This window comes from Geotrypetes seraphini, chromosome 9, assembly GCF_902459505.1.
Source record: "Geotrypetes seraphini chromosome 9, aGeoSer1.1, whole genome shotgun sequence".
NCBI classification, from domain to species: Eukaryota; Metazoa; Chordata; class Amphibia; order Gymnophiona; family Dermophiidae; genus Geotrypetes; species Geotrypetes seraphini.
In genome coordinates this window covers 98,226,781-98,240,484 of record NC_047092.1, presented here as the reverse complement: position 1 = coordinate 98,240,484, position 13,704 = coordinate 98,226,781, and the positions used below count along the sequence as shown (strand labels likewise).

The 13,704-nt window shown below is 46.3% G+C and overlaps 1 protein-coding gene across 9 annotated transcripts in view; it reads right to left on the bottom strand.

Moving 5' to 3' along the window:
• The window catches only part of YEATS2 (YEATS domain containing 2), a 1,675,245-nt gene that overhangs the window by 1,020,440 nt on the left and 641,101 nt on the right, over positions 1-13,704 (bottom strand). For all 9 annotated transcript variants that reach the window (XM_033957686.1, XM_033957691.1, XM_033957693.1 and 6 more), the window contains one exon: positions 8,486-8,530. In XM_033957686.1, the coding sequence (XP_033813577.1) occupies positions 8,486-8,530 (45 nt within the window). The remainder of the gene's footprint in view (positions 1-8,485; positions 8,531-13,704) is intronic.

Sequence of the window (13,704 nt, the reverse complement as noted above, 5' to 3'; positions counted from 1 at the left end):
AGCCCGGTGCCAAAACAGAAGAACCAAAAGCAGCATCCTGCTTGGCCGCCACATTGATCTTGTAATACTTGAAAAAAGTATGCAAAGAAGACCGGGTAGCAGCCCTACAAATCTCCTCCAGCGAGATCACGGAAGACTCAGCCCAAGAAAAGGAAACACTTCAAGTAGAAGAGCCCTGACAGAAATAGGGGGCTTCCTTCTGGTTGCGATGTAAGCAGACAAAATAACCATAAGGATCCATCTTGAAATGGTGGCTTTTGAGGCCGGTCTGCTCTTATGGGCATACCAACCAGTACGAACGGGTAGTCGGAAACCCGAAACTCGTTTGTGACCTCCAAGTACCACAACAAAAGCTTGCACACATCCAGCGACCCAAATACCTGGTCTTACTCCCTCAAACCATAGGGTAGAAAGGTTGAAAGTCGAACCTCCTGGTTGAGTTGGAAGCTAGAGACCACCTTTGGAAGAAAGGAGGGAACATTGCTAGAAACTACCGTATTTGCCGGCGTATAAGACGACTTTTCAGTACCTTAAAATCCTCCCCAAAGTCGGGGGTCGTCTTATACGCCGGGTACTGTTTACATGCCCTTACTTTACATTAGAGAGCTGCACGGGGACGCCCCTAGGGTCGCGGGGATCCCGTGGGGACGCCCCCTAGGGTCGCGGGGATCCCATGGGGACGCCTCCGAGGGTCGCGGGGCTCCTGCGGGGCTGGATGCTCAGTCTTCTGGATGTACGCGGCTCTTCTTCTCCCTACCTTCTCTGCTTGCAGCACAGAGCCGAACGGAAGTCTTCCCGACGTCAGCGCTGACATCGGAGGGGAGGGAGGGCTTAAACAAAGCTTAAACAAAGCCCTCCCTCCCTCCGACGTCAGCGCTGACGTCGGGAAGACTTCCGTTCGGCTCTGTGCTGCAGGCAGGGCAGATAAGGAGAAGGAGAGTAGCCTCGCGGTTCGAGTGGCTACCAAGAGAGAGGGGCGGCCGCCCCGCCCCGGTTGCAGCACAGCCGGCCAGGTTCCCTTACTTTTGTGGCACTTCCCCGACCGACCGATAACAGCCCGGGTCCGACAATCCTCCCTGCCCTGTAGCCGCGAATCTAAATTACCTTCTTACAGCAGCTGTAAGAAGGTAATTTAGATTCGCGGTTAAGGGCAGGGAGGTTTGTCGGACCGGGGCTGTTGTCGGTCGGTCGGGGAAGTGCCACAAAAGTAAGGGGACCTGGCCGGCTGTGCTGCACCCGGGGCGGTAGAGAAGGTGTGCGGAAGAAGGGGTAGTCTTATACGGCGAGTATATAACAAAACTCTATATTTTAACTAAAAGTTGGGGGGTCGTCTTATACGCCCAGTCGTCTTATACGCCGGCAAATACGGTAATAGGAATCTTTCAAGATCATGAAAGGTATAGAGAAGGTAGAAAGGGACAGATTCTTCAGCCTATTGGGAACCACAAGAACAAGGGGGCACTCAGAGAAATTGAAAGGGGACAGGTTTAGAACCAATGCCAGGAAATTCTTTTTCACTCAAAGGGTAGTGGACACCTGGAATGCGCTTCCAGAGGTTGTAATAGGACAAAGTACCCTACCGGGCTTCAAGGAAGAATTGGATAATTTCCTGAAGGATACGGGGGTTGAGGGATAGAGGTAGAGTTAAGGCTAAGGGGATTAAAAGGATTTAGACGCCAGTCACCTTACAGGTCATGGACCTGATGGGCCGCCACGGGAGAGGACTGCTGGGACCTCTGGTCTGACCCAGCAGAGGCAACTTCTTATGTTCTTCTGATAATATCTCCAAGCCTTCACAAAGACCACCACAGCTGACTTCTTTTTACTGGGCAAGAGAGTAGCTATCACGCCCGAACAGCCTCTGTGGACTAAGGTCATGCACTTAATAGCCAGGTCGTAAGACCAAAACGGTCCGGATCTTGAAGCGCAATTGGGCCCCGGGGGAGAAGATGAGAGTGATATGAAAGTCTGAATCCCAGGTCCAGTTGTACACAAATCAGGTCGGTGTACCACGGACACAACGAGAATCACCTGACTCTTGTGTGCCACAATCTGTCTCAATAGAGATGGTCTATCTTAGGCCAAAAGAGAGAAAATATAAAGACTCTTCAGTGTCCAAGGATGCACCAGCACATCTAAGCCTTTGCTGCTGGTTTGATCTGCCTTCTTGTTGACCGTTGATGCCATGAGGTTGAATGTCAGACAACCCCACTTCCACCATTCAGCCACATGCTCTCTGGGACAGAGATCATTCCTCAGAATCTGATAGCTGAGATAATCTGCCTGGACGTTGTCCATTCCTGCCATGTGCGCAGTTGAGACTGCCATGAGGACGCATTCTGCCAGTTGAAATAAAAGCAGGGCTTCCGTGCACAGAGGCATGCTCCTGGTACCTCCCTGGTAAATAACATAAGCCACTGCCATGGCATTGTCTGAAAAGACATATACAGGCTGATTCTGGAGAAGCTGAAAGTGAAGGAGAGCCTGCTGAATCACCCGAAGCGCCAGGCAATTGATCAAACACTTTCTCTTGGAAGAGGACCACCAAACTTGAATTGGACTGTCCAGGCAAAGAGCACCCCAACCGAAGGACTAGCATACAATGCCAGGATCACCCATTCAGAGATCTGGAGGGGATGATCCCAGAACAGAGACAGAGTATTCAACCACCAGGTCAAGACTGTTTTAAGTCTCCGCCATCCAGGGGAGCTGGGCTTGCAACTGATCCTGCTGCGGGTTCCAATGGGAAATAAGCACATCCTGCAGCAAGCACAGATGAATCCAGGCCCAAGGAACTACATCTATGGTCGCAAATATGAACCCCAGGACCTGAAGGTACTGCCAGGCAATCAGAATCAGAGTTTTCAGAAACCCCCCGGATCAAATGACAAAGCTTATCCTGGCATGAAATAGGCAGGAACACCTTGTTCTGTCCTGTGGCTAAGCAAACCCCCAGGTATTCCAAGTCCTGTTTTGGCTCGAGGTGACCCTTTCGAAAGTTGATTACCCAGAAACAGCTGAACAGTCCCCATACACAAAAAACGGGTATCGCGGCAAACAAAGCAACTCGGGAGAAACACCCACACCGAGCTCGACTGCCGCATGGAAAGAGCTGCTGCAAAAGTTCTGACGCTTCTGACTCTGAAAGTACAGAAGCCACGGTCCACGCTAACCAAAATCAGCTGAAGAAATAAACTGCCTGAACGCTACAGTGCTCCTGCCAGTGCTGGAGACCCAAGCGCGTGCCTATTTTGCTCTGAAATGTGACTGGTTCATCCATAAGCTGTAAAAAACCATACCTGGAGCCAACCGCTGCAATATTTTCACATGGCCGTGGCATACCTTGCTTAAAATCAGCCTTGGGGATGAACTTTAAGAATGCTGCGGTGTTCCCAACAGCGCTGGAGAACCATCGTACGTCTCTTGCACACTGTATTACACACTGTAATGAACCGGCTCCTCAACAGTGTGTGAATAACATCCCCGGAGCCGTCCAATTAATTACCTCCACACTGACGCGGCAAACGCCACCCAAAATCAGCCTCGGGGAGAAACCTCTCTAACTCTGCAGCTTTGCAGCCAGAGCATGAGAACAATTATGAGCCTGCAACAGACGGGAAGGCCCCAGCTCCCTCAATGAAGATCTAGCCATCCACTCGAAGCCCTTCACTGAAGTAACTTCATACAAGTTAAAAATTTGTTCCACGCTAGTTAGCATTTTATAAAATAAAATATCCATTGTTTAGGCCCACGCGATGCCTAACCCGCAGCTCTAAAACAACCACCAAACAGAACCAGCAGTAAGACAAGTAAAAAAACCATTTTTTCTTTTTTTTTGTTTTAATATTCTTTATTCATTTTGAAAACTTACAGCAAGTGTACAGGAATATATCATTAGTAACAACAATAACACTTGTAATTCTCATATAAAACACATACAAGCTTGTTGATAGTGCCGGTAGATGCTGGTTAGTCAGCACTAGCAGGGCATGCAATATAGTAATTGTGGTCTCATTTTTTTACATTAAGGGAAAAAAGAACAATAGAGACCAAGTTGACCCTCTATCACTGGAGGGAGGGTGTGGCAGGGACCTGGGGGGGCCCAGGTGTAACCCCTAAAGCTGAAACCGTTCAGCCGGTTACCCCTGTCTCACTGAAGAGAAACCTTATCCGGAGAAATAGAATTGTGTCTCTGGATTCATCTGCTGCTGTTGCTAAGGAAAGAGCTCTGACACGAGTTGATAAAATTCGAGTTTGCAGCCATCCCAAAGAATATCCAAGATAAAGCAGTTGGAGGTGATGGCCAGCCATTCTGCCAGGAAGGCAGAGAGCCACCCACCAATCTGCGGAGAGGCAGCCAGGGACCTGGCATCAAAACTGTTTCTTACGGGAAGAAGCCAAGTGGCTTCCCATCGACTGTTGGAGCTGGGAACCACAAACCGCTGTTTGGCTGACTGGAAAGAAAGCTGCCCTGACGGGAAGTCAGAAGGGATGAAAGCTAGGATGCCCCGGACCTCTAGAGGACTGGGACCTGCTGTCTGGCAAGGATTTGGGTTTAAGGTCCTGCACATTAGCATGAGGTCGTCAAAGACCTTTATTGAACAGCAATTGCTCTCTGAAAGGTAGCCTATTCAGGGTCACCTTAGAGCAGGAGTGTCAAAGTTGGTTCTTGAGGGCCAGAATCCAGTCGGGTTTTCAGGATTTCCCCAATGAATATGCATTGAGAGCCGCCACTTTCAGCTCAGAAGTCGCCAAGTTAAAGAGTCGTTAGAGGACAAAATCAACTCTATGGTCTTGCATATCCTTCCGCACCCCCCCCCCATCATTAGGTTACAGGGGCATTTGGTGACCTATGCCACCAATGAATTCACTTTCAGGGATGCAAACTGATGGCTCTAGCAACTCTCAGAGGACCCTCCGGCACTTTCCAGTGGTCCATGAGCATTCTGACAATGACAGGATGATCAGGAAAAGATGAAGCCAGTGGCTTTGTGCTACTCATAACAGAGCATTCCGCTACAGCTGACTGCTCAATCTCCAACTTCAGCTTCTGGAGAGATTCAGAAATTAGATTGACCAAAGCCGCAGACTTGAAAATCTCTGCACTATGGGGTCCTGACCCAGATCTGGAACCTCTCTGGGATTCAGCTCAAGGAGATCCGTAAGCCCGCTACATCCCCGCAGTGGTAGCCTGCATAAAGAAAGGTACAATCAGGTCATCCTTATCAGCCAGCAAAATCTCTGGATAACTCAGGGGAAACTGGACTTAAGACCTATGTTCTAGGAAGGGGTTGCCAGCGAGGACACCAGAGGAGACATGGAAAGTGCCTTTATCTTGAGCCTGGTAGAGTATGTTAATAAATTCTAGGGAAAACCCTTTGTTCAAGGCAGCAGCCGCCTTCTGGGAACCTTTTTTGGAACTTTTGGGGAGACTTGTGTGCTGATGCCAAATCACAGCTGCATTTCACCGGAGTCGCAAGCGCATTATCCCTGGGGCCCAATTTTGACTTTTTGGGCTGTCCCCGGCTGGAGAGTGGCATGATCCCCCTTTCAGGGGTCGAGAGAACTCGGGCTATCTCCCCACCCACCCACACAGAACACATGGAGCATGGCCGCTTGCCAGACATCCATCCACCGCAAACGGCATGAATCCGAAGTATCTTGCCCTGAGGAGTCCATCTGAGTGATTTTCTTGCAAAAACTGAACTTGTAGAGGCAAAATATAACTTTCAATTCAAATTGTGAAAATCCAAGATGACTGACTCAGGAGTAATTTCCAGAAAAAAAACTGCCTGGGAAACGCAAAGGAACCCCCAAAACATGGTGATTTTAAGGGTGTGGGGGACTACAGCTAACTTCCAAACTGCCCAAAACTTACTTTTCAAGAACCCAAAAAATTGTTTAAACAGGCTGTCAGCACTGTACTCACTGCCATGCTGTGATGGGAACTGCAGTAAAATAAGCTGAAACAGCTTACAGGGAGATCCTCTGCCTCAACAAGCCATACAACTTAACTGTGGTCTTCTGACTGCTCCTCTGGTCCAAGTCTCATGGCCAGGGATCTCTGCCACCCTTGGAACACACCGCACATGTGACCTGGTAGAGGAACGCAGTCAGCTTCGATCCTGGGCATACCTCCATGGAGCCATGCAGTCTGCATTCAAACCCACTAACAGATGAACCTGGGCTGAACTAGCTCCCAAGGAAACGGTCCCTGAGCCCTGATCCAAAAGTGCAGGCTGCCATGAAGCTGCCAGTCAGCCAACCCCTTGATTTCTTGGAGCCAGAGTTGTTCCCGCTGGAAACCTCTGCAATATTAAATAATAATAATAATTTATTTCTTATATACCGCTATACCGTGAAGTTCGAACTGGTTTACAATAAAGATACATTTGACAGTACATGGGATAGAAACAGTTTACAGTAAAGATACGTTTAGTCAGTACATGGGATGCAAGTGGTTTACATTAAAGATTCATTTTGTCAGTACATGGAATACAAGTGGATAAAGGAGTGAAGTGCATAAAAAAATATTGACTTTTAAGAAAAAATAAACACGAGCAGAAAAGACTAGCTCCTATTGTCTTGCTTGTAGGAAAGCAACTAGGCACCTGAAGTTATACCTTTTTAAAAAAAAAAAAAAATCTTTATTCATTTTTAATACTTTCATTAAGTGAATACAAGAAAAAAAGATACATTTTACACTTTATACATCACTTAAAATCCTTAGAATATATAATAAGATCAACATATTTCCCCATTAAAAATTATTATAAATATAGTTATTGATAAAGTATATTTATACCCTTCCAAATGTACAAATGTCAAATTTCATCTTTATAAGGAAATAGTAAGCACCTATATAAATATTTAATTATTCAAGACTCAACCCAATCCCTCCCACCCACCCTTTCACCCAATCAATAAAAAAAAATTGAAATTAAAAGAAAATCCCCCCCCTGATTGGTGTAATTTGGAAAAATATTATAGTTTGCAGTTCCTCTCCTTCCAGACAAATATGCTAAGACATCAGGCCGCGAGGTGGTATAAATTAATTTCCGAATTGGTAAATAAGAAACCCAAAAAAGCGCTTAGAGACATTTGGAGCATCAAGATTAAGCAATATATTTCTGCATCTCGATGGCCACGTATTTGGTCTTGGAGAATAAAATGTACAGCGTCAGCATCTATGAAGCAAACTTGTTTTTTTCTGTTACATCGTTCTTATTGGATAGGCTGGGGCTCTTCTCCCTGGAAAAAAGGAGGCTCAGGGGAGATATGATAGAGACCTTCAAGATCATGAGGGGCATAGAGAGGGTGGATAGGGACAGATTCTTCAGACTGAAGGGGACAACAGGTATGAGGGGGCACTCGGAGAAACTGAAGGGAGATAGGTTCAAAACAAATGCAAGGAAGTTTTTTTTCACCCAGAGGGTCGTGGACACTTGGAATGCGCTGCCGGAGGAAGTGGTCGGGCAGAGGACGGTACAGGGATTCAAACAGGGATTGGACGGATTCCTGAGGGACAAAGGGATCGTGGGATACTGAGAGAAGTATCCAGGAAATAAGTATAGAAACCCGACCAGGTCGTGCATGTGCAAAACCGGAGGGTTAGGACTTCGATGGGAAGATAGGACTTCAATGGGAAACCAGGGTGGCAAGGGGGCCCCTTCTGGTGATTCAGACAGGTGACCTGTTTGGGCCGCCGCGGGAGCGGACTGCTGGGCATGATGTACCTATGGTCTGACCCGGCAGAGGCACTGCTTATGTTCTTATGTTCTTATTGGACCCCAGTTAAATTGAATAAGTTTGATAGTTCTAGATCTAATAGATGCTGGCACTGTCATTTAGACGTAGGTACTTTGGATCATTTACTGTTTTATTGTCCTAGGATTCTGAGTTTTTGGAAGTCGATTTGGGGACATATTAATAATATCTTAGAAGCTGAGATTCTTTTATGTTATGAAGTTGTGATTTCTGGGACTATATTGTATGTTAAAGATCCCCTAGATAAATATAGGAGGCGATTGTTTTTAATTATGATAGGAACAGCTATACAATTAATTATGAGAAACTGGAAAAATTGGGACTGTTTAAATTTCACATTCTGGTGGGCAAATTTATGTTTAATTTATAAATATGAGAAAGTGAATGCTGATTTGTCGGGAAACATAAAAATTTTTAAATTAATATGGGGCCCATTGATGTCATTTGTAGATTTATTATAGTTTTGAATTTGTTGTTATACCTGAAGTTATTCCTGAGATAACAGGGGAGGGTCTGAAAAATTATGTAAATGAGGCTTCTTACAAGCAGTCTCATGATATGGGATGCATAAACCACTTGTCCAGGAACAGTGCGGGATTGTACAAGAATAGCATATTAATAGTGTCTTGTCCTGTTACAACAGCTTTTATCATTTGAAATCTACGTGAGGAAACACAATCATCAGTTCTACTACTAAGAATATAGCAGGGATACATACTGTTTCTGCACCAAGTGTCTGCAAACCAGTGTACGTTCTATCCAACTGCAGAAAAACAAAAGGAGAAAAATCAGGTTCAACTGAAATGCAAGAAGAACTTTATGGTGCATATCTGTCTTACAGTTAATATAGTTGTACATGTAGAACAAACTGAATAGCTTCTGTAGCTATTCTGATATGAACGTTTGCAAAGGATGCAAAGTTTCTATATATAACCATACAAAAATAATCTTCTCTTACAAATTTCAACAAGGCATTATTTGACTAAATGATTTACCTATATGGGCATGACACTATGTAGATTATCACTAGTTGTACAGTACCTCCCATCTAGAGGGTAACTCAGGCGAGCATATGGAGAGCACAGAAAGGAAGTGGGCCCACAGAAAAAAATGAAGTGGGCTCTAGGCAAGTGCTCTTCAACTGCCGGTCCGCAAAAAAATCTTACCGGTCCATGAAGGATTCAGGTCCCCACCACAATAAAAGGTGTCGGCATCAGCTGACTTGCAACTTCCTGTTGCTGTCGCTATGCCGGGACTCCTGCCGCGTATGCCTCCTGCCTTTGTCTCTGCATCCCTAGACCAGCAGTAGCAGCTCTGTGTGCTTTTAACTTCAGCACACAGCTGCCCTGAAACAGTAGTTTAGCCGCGCTTTCATGTGACAGCCTTGGGGCCTTTGCTAGGCCGGCCCACTTTGATGATGCAATGTAGGCCAGCCTACCAAAGGCCCTGAGGCTGCCTCATGAAACTGCAGCTAAACTACTGCTTAGGGGCAGCTGTGGACCAAAGTTAAAAGCACACAAAGCTGCCACTAACCTAAAGATAGGAAACATTTGCTGGAGAGGGAAGGAGAGAAAGGAGAAGGGATACTCCTGGACAAGGGAGGGGAATGGGGTACTGCTGGACAGGGGCTAAGGGAAAGGAAAGGGGAGAGAGATACTGTTGGATAAGGGGAGGAGGAAAGGGAGAGGGGGTACTGCTGGACAGGGGAGGAGGAAAATAGGAAGGAAACAGCTGGCAGGGAGATTAGAGGAGGGGAAGGAGTCAGGATGGAATGGAGAGATCAGATGAGGGAAAGGGGAGAGACAGAGGAATGAGAAAGCAGAGAGAGATTGATGCTGGGAAGGGAGTCAGATGAGAAATAAGGAGAGAGGGACAAAGATGCTAGATCTGGTGTAGGAGAGATAAAAATGAATCATGTAAAAAGGAAAGAGGGGACACAGGCTGGATGGAAAGGGGAGAAGGGCATAGAAAGAAGGCAGATACCATATGGAAGGGGGAGAGGGCAGACAGTGGATGGAAGGGGCAAATGCTGGATTGAAGAGACAAAGGGCAGATGCTGGATGGAAGAGAGTGAAAAGTCGATGAAAGCAGAAACCAGAGACAACAAAAGATATAAAAAATAATTGTATTTCTATCTTGTCATTAGAATATATCAGATTTGAAATATGTATCCTGCTAGAGCTGATGTTAGACATAACTGAGGAGTGCAACACCCAGGCTGTGCTTCTTTAGCTTGAAGCTGGCTTAGGGCTCTCTCTGACCGGGGGCAGTTGCCCTAGTTGCACTCCCCCTAACACCATTCCTGCCATGTGTGACTGCAGTATTCTGTTAGCATGATATTTGTGTAGCATTCTGTAATAATTTGGCTTATTCAGTTTTCTTGATAGTAGAGGGGATATATATGAAGGGGAGAGGAGACAAGGGTTTTGTTGATCCTTGCCCTGTATTATTTGTATTTATAAAATGACAATTGTACAGAATATTGTTTCTTTTTATACTTTAATAAAATATGTTCAATATAAAATCATAACTATTTGAGGCTTGTACAGATGGGATCAGATGGTTTGCGGGACCTAGCTCGTGGGGACGGGGTGGCGATGGGTTTTTTAAAATTTCAGTCTTAGTAGTTTGCCGGTCCACAAAATAATTATTTTATTTCTGCTGGTCCATAGGTGTAAAAAGGTTGAAGAACACTTCTCTAGGCCATGTAGTCCTTGAGGAGAGTGTGGTGTAGTGCAGTATTTCTCAACATCTTCAAATAAAGTACTTCCAAAGTCTAACAAATATCAACCGAATACCCCGCCCAGGCTCCACCCCAGACTCCACCCCCATAATAATAGTACTACCGTGTTTCCCTGAAAATAAGATCTACCCCAAAAATACGACCTAGCATCATTTTCAGGGTAGGTCTTAATATAAGCCCTTCCCCCAAAATAAGCCCTAGTCCCGGGATTCACTGGCACCAACTCTTCAACTCGCCGCCCCCACCTACTGATCCTTCATCCTTCCCTCCCCGCCGACTGCGAGCAAGTCCTTTATCCAAAGCAGCGTTGGGCCGGCAACACTCTAAACAGGCTGCTTTGTTCTTGTCTGTTGGGGCATTCACTCTGACACAGAGCGAATTCCCCGATGGAATTACCATGAGATACTTCCAAGATTTGCAATATGAGCTTTTACAGTCAAGTGAAGCTGAAGATATGACCATCCAAAAAATATGGCTTTATGCATTTATGAGACAACAGCAAACAGAAAATCCAACACAACTGCAGTTTCTGTTTTTGTTCTTCCACTTTATGCATTTACTAGTTTTTTAGCCCGTTATATTAATGGGTGCTAGAATAGATGTGTAGACTTAGGCATTTCTTTCTTTCTCCCTGCCCCCCTTTCTTTCTGTCTCTCCCCTCTGTCCATCAGTAGCCCTTCTCCCTTTTTTTTAACCTACCAATATTCCCATTTCCCCTTTTACCTTTCCTATTTCCACCTTTTTCACCCAATCCAGCATCATTAGAGTACCTGTTGCATTGTTGGTGTTCCAGTGTCTCCTCTGCCTTGGATCTGGGCCGACTATTGTGGGCCAGGATTGCCAGGGGTGCCCTGTGGGACAGGCAGGGGCAAGGGTCAGCAGAGGTGGGGGAGTTCTGGGTGGTAGCGTGAGTTCACTCTGGTGTGGGGCCTCTGCCAGGTCGCGGGGAGCTGGTGTCTGCTCCCATTCCCTCTTCCACAGCTGTCAACACCAACATGTCTGCCCAGGCGAGCCGCAGCGCTTTCTTCTGTGTGCAGCGCGCAGGCGTCGCATCATGTGGCGGTGACGTCCAGGCCTCGCACTGCCACGTCTCTCCTGGGCCGCGACGGAGAAGGCAGGGGGTGCTAATGGCCGGCAGCTGCCGCTCCGCACCGCCTTTTGCCTCAAGCCACCGCTGCCTCCTTCCAGCAGCCGCCGCTCCGCACTGCCTTTGCACTGCCTTTCCGCGGCAACGTCTAAAGAAACTTTGGCCGGTAGGGCCGTATTGTGAGGTGGAGAGCAGGGAAGCTTGTCTGGCACGCATGCGCACTTGTGCCACCACATCCCGACAGAAAAGGGATCAGGGAACACGCAGCGCGAGTGCGCATGCGCGCTTAGAATTTTATTATTAAGATACAAATTTTCACTGTTTTTCAGATTCAAATTTCTCTAACGTGTAGAGGTTTTTTATATCATTTGAAAGAGCATGTTTTTGCTACAGAAGCTATCCTGTTTCATCTGGGACCCGATTTTTCTTTGATGAACATAAGAAATGCCTCTACTGGGTCAGACCTGAGGTCCATCGTGCTCAGCAGTCCGCTCACGCGGTGGCCCAACAGGTCTAGGACCTGTGCAGTAATCCTCTATCTATACATCCTCTATCCCCTTTTCCAGCAGGAAATTGTCCAATTCCTTCTTGAACCCCAGTACCGTACTCTGCCCTATTACGCCCTCTGGAAGCGCATTCCAGGTGTCCACCACACGTTGGGTAAAGAAGAACTTCCTAGCATTCGTTTTGAATCTGTCCCCTTTCAACTTTTCCGAATATCCTCTTGTTCTTTTATTATTTGAAAGTTTGAAGAATCTGTCCCTCTCTACTCTCTCTATGCCCTTCATGATCTTGTAAGTCTCTATCATATCCCCTCTAAGTATTCTCTTCTCCAGGGAAAAGAGTCCCAGTTTTTCCAATCTCTCAGCGTATGAAAGGTTTTCCATCCCTTTTATCAGACGCTTCACTCTCCTCTGAACCCTCTCGAGTATCGCCATATCCTTCTTAAGGTACGGCGACCAATATTGGACGCAGTACTCCAGATGCGGACGCACCATCGCTCGATACAATGGCAAGATAACTTCCTTCGTTCTGGTTGTAATATCTTTTTTTATGATGCCTAGCATTCTATTTGCCTTCTTAGCAGCCGCCGCGCACTGTGCCGTCGGCTTCATTGTCAAGTCCACCATTATCCCCAGATCCCTTTCTTGGGTACTCTCATTTAAAAACATCCCTCCCATCGTATAGTTGTACCTTGGGTTTCTGTTTCCCACATGCAATACTTTACATTTCTCAACATTGAACTTCATCTGCCATCTCGTCGCCCATTCCCCTAGTTTGTTCAAGTCCCTTTGCAGTTCTTCACAGTCTTCTTTAGTCCGAGCTCTACTAAATAGTTTGGTGTCATCCGCAAATTTTATTATCTCACACTTCGTCCCTGTTTCTAGATCATTTATGAATATATTAAATAGCAGTGGCCCTAGTACTGAGCCCTGCGGGACCCCACTCGTGACCCTCCTCCAGTCCGAGTAGTGACCCTTCACTCCTACCCTCTGTTTCCTACCCGCCAACCAGCTTCTGATCCATCTATGTACATCTCCTTCCACCCCATGGTTCTTCAGTTTCCGGAGTAGGCGTTCATGGGGCACCTTGTCAAAGGCTTTTTGGAAATCTAGATATATGATGTCTATGGGGTCTCCTTTGTCCATCCGTTTGTTAATTCCTTCGAAGAAGTGCAATAAGTTCGTTAGGCAAGATCTTCCCTTGCAGAAACCGTGTTGGCTGGTTATCAGAAGTTTGTTTCTTTCAAAATGTTCATCGATTTTTTTCTTTTATCAGTGTTTCTGCCATTTTCCCCGGAACCGAGGTCAGACTTACCGGTCTGTAATTTCCTGGGTCACCTCTTGATCCTTTTTAAAGATGGGCGTAACGTTGGCTATCTTCCAGTCCTCCGGGATCACACCTGTTTTCAGGGATAGATTGCAAATTTGCTGCAGTAGTTCCGCTATCTCCTCCTTTAATTCCTTCAGAACCCTTGGATGGATTCCGTCCGGACCCGGGGATTTGTCTGTTTTTAATTTATTTATTTGCCTGTGTACATCTTCAAGGCTCACTTCCATGGTTGTTAATTTTTCTGCCTGATTTCCATTGAAGAATTGCTCAGGTT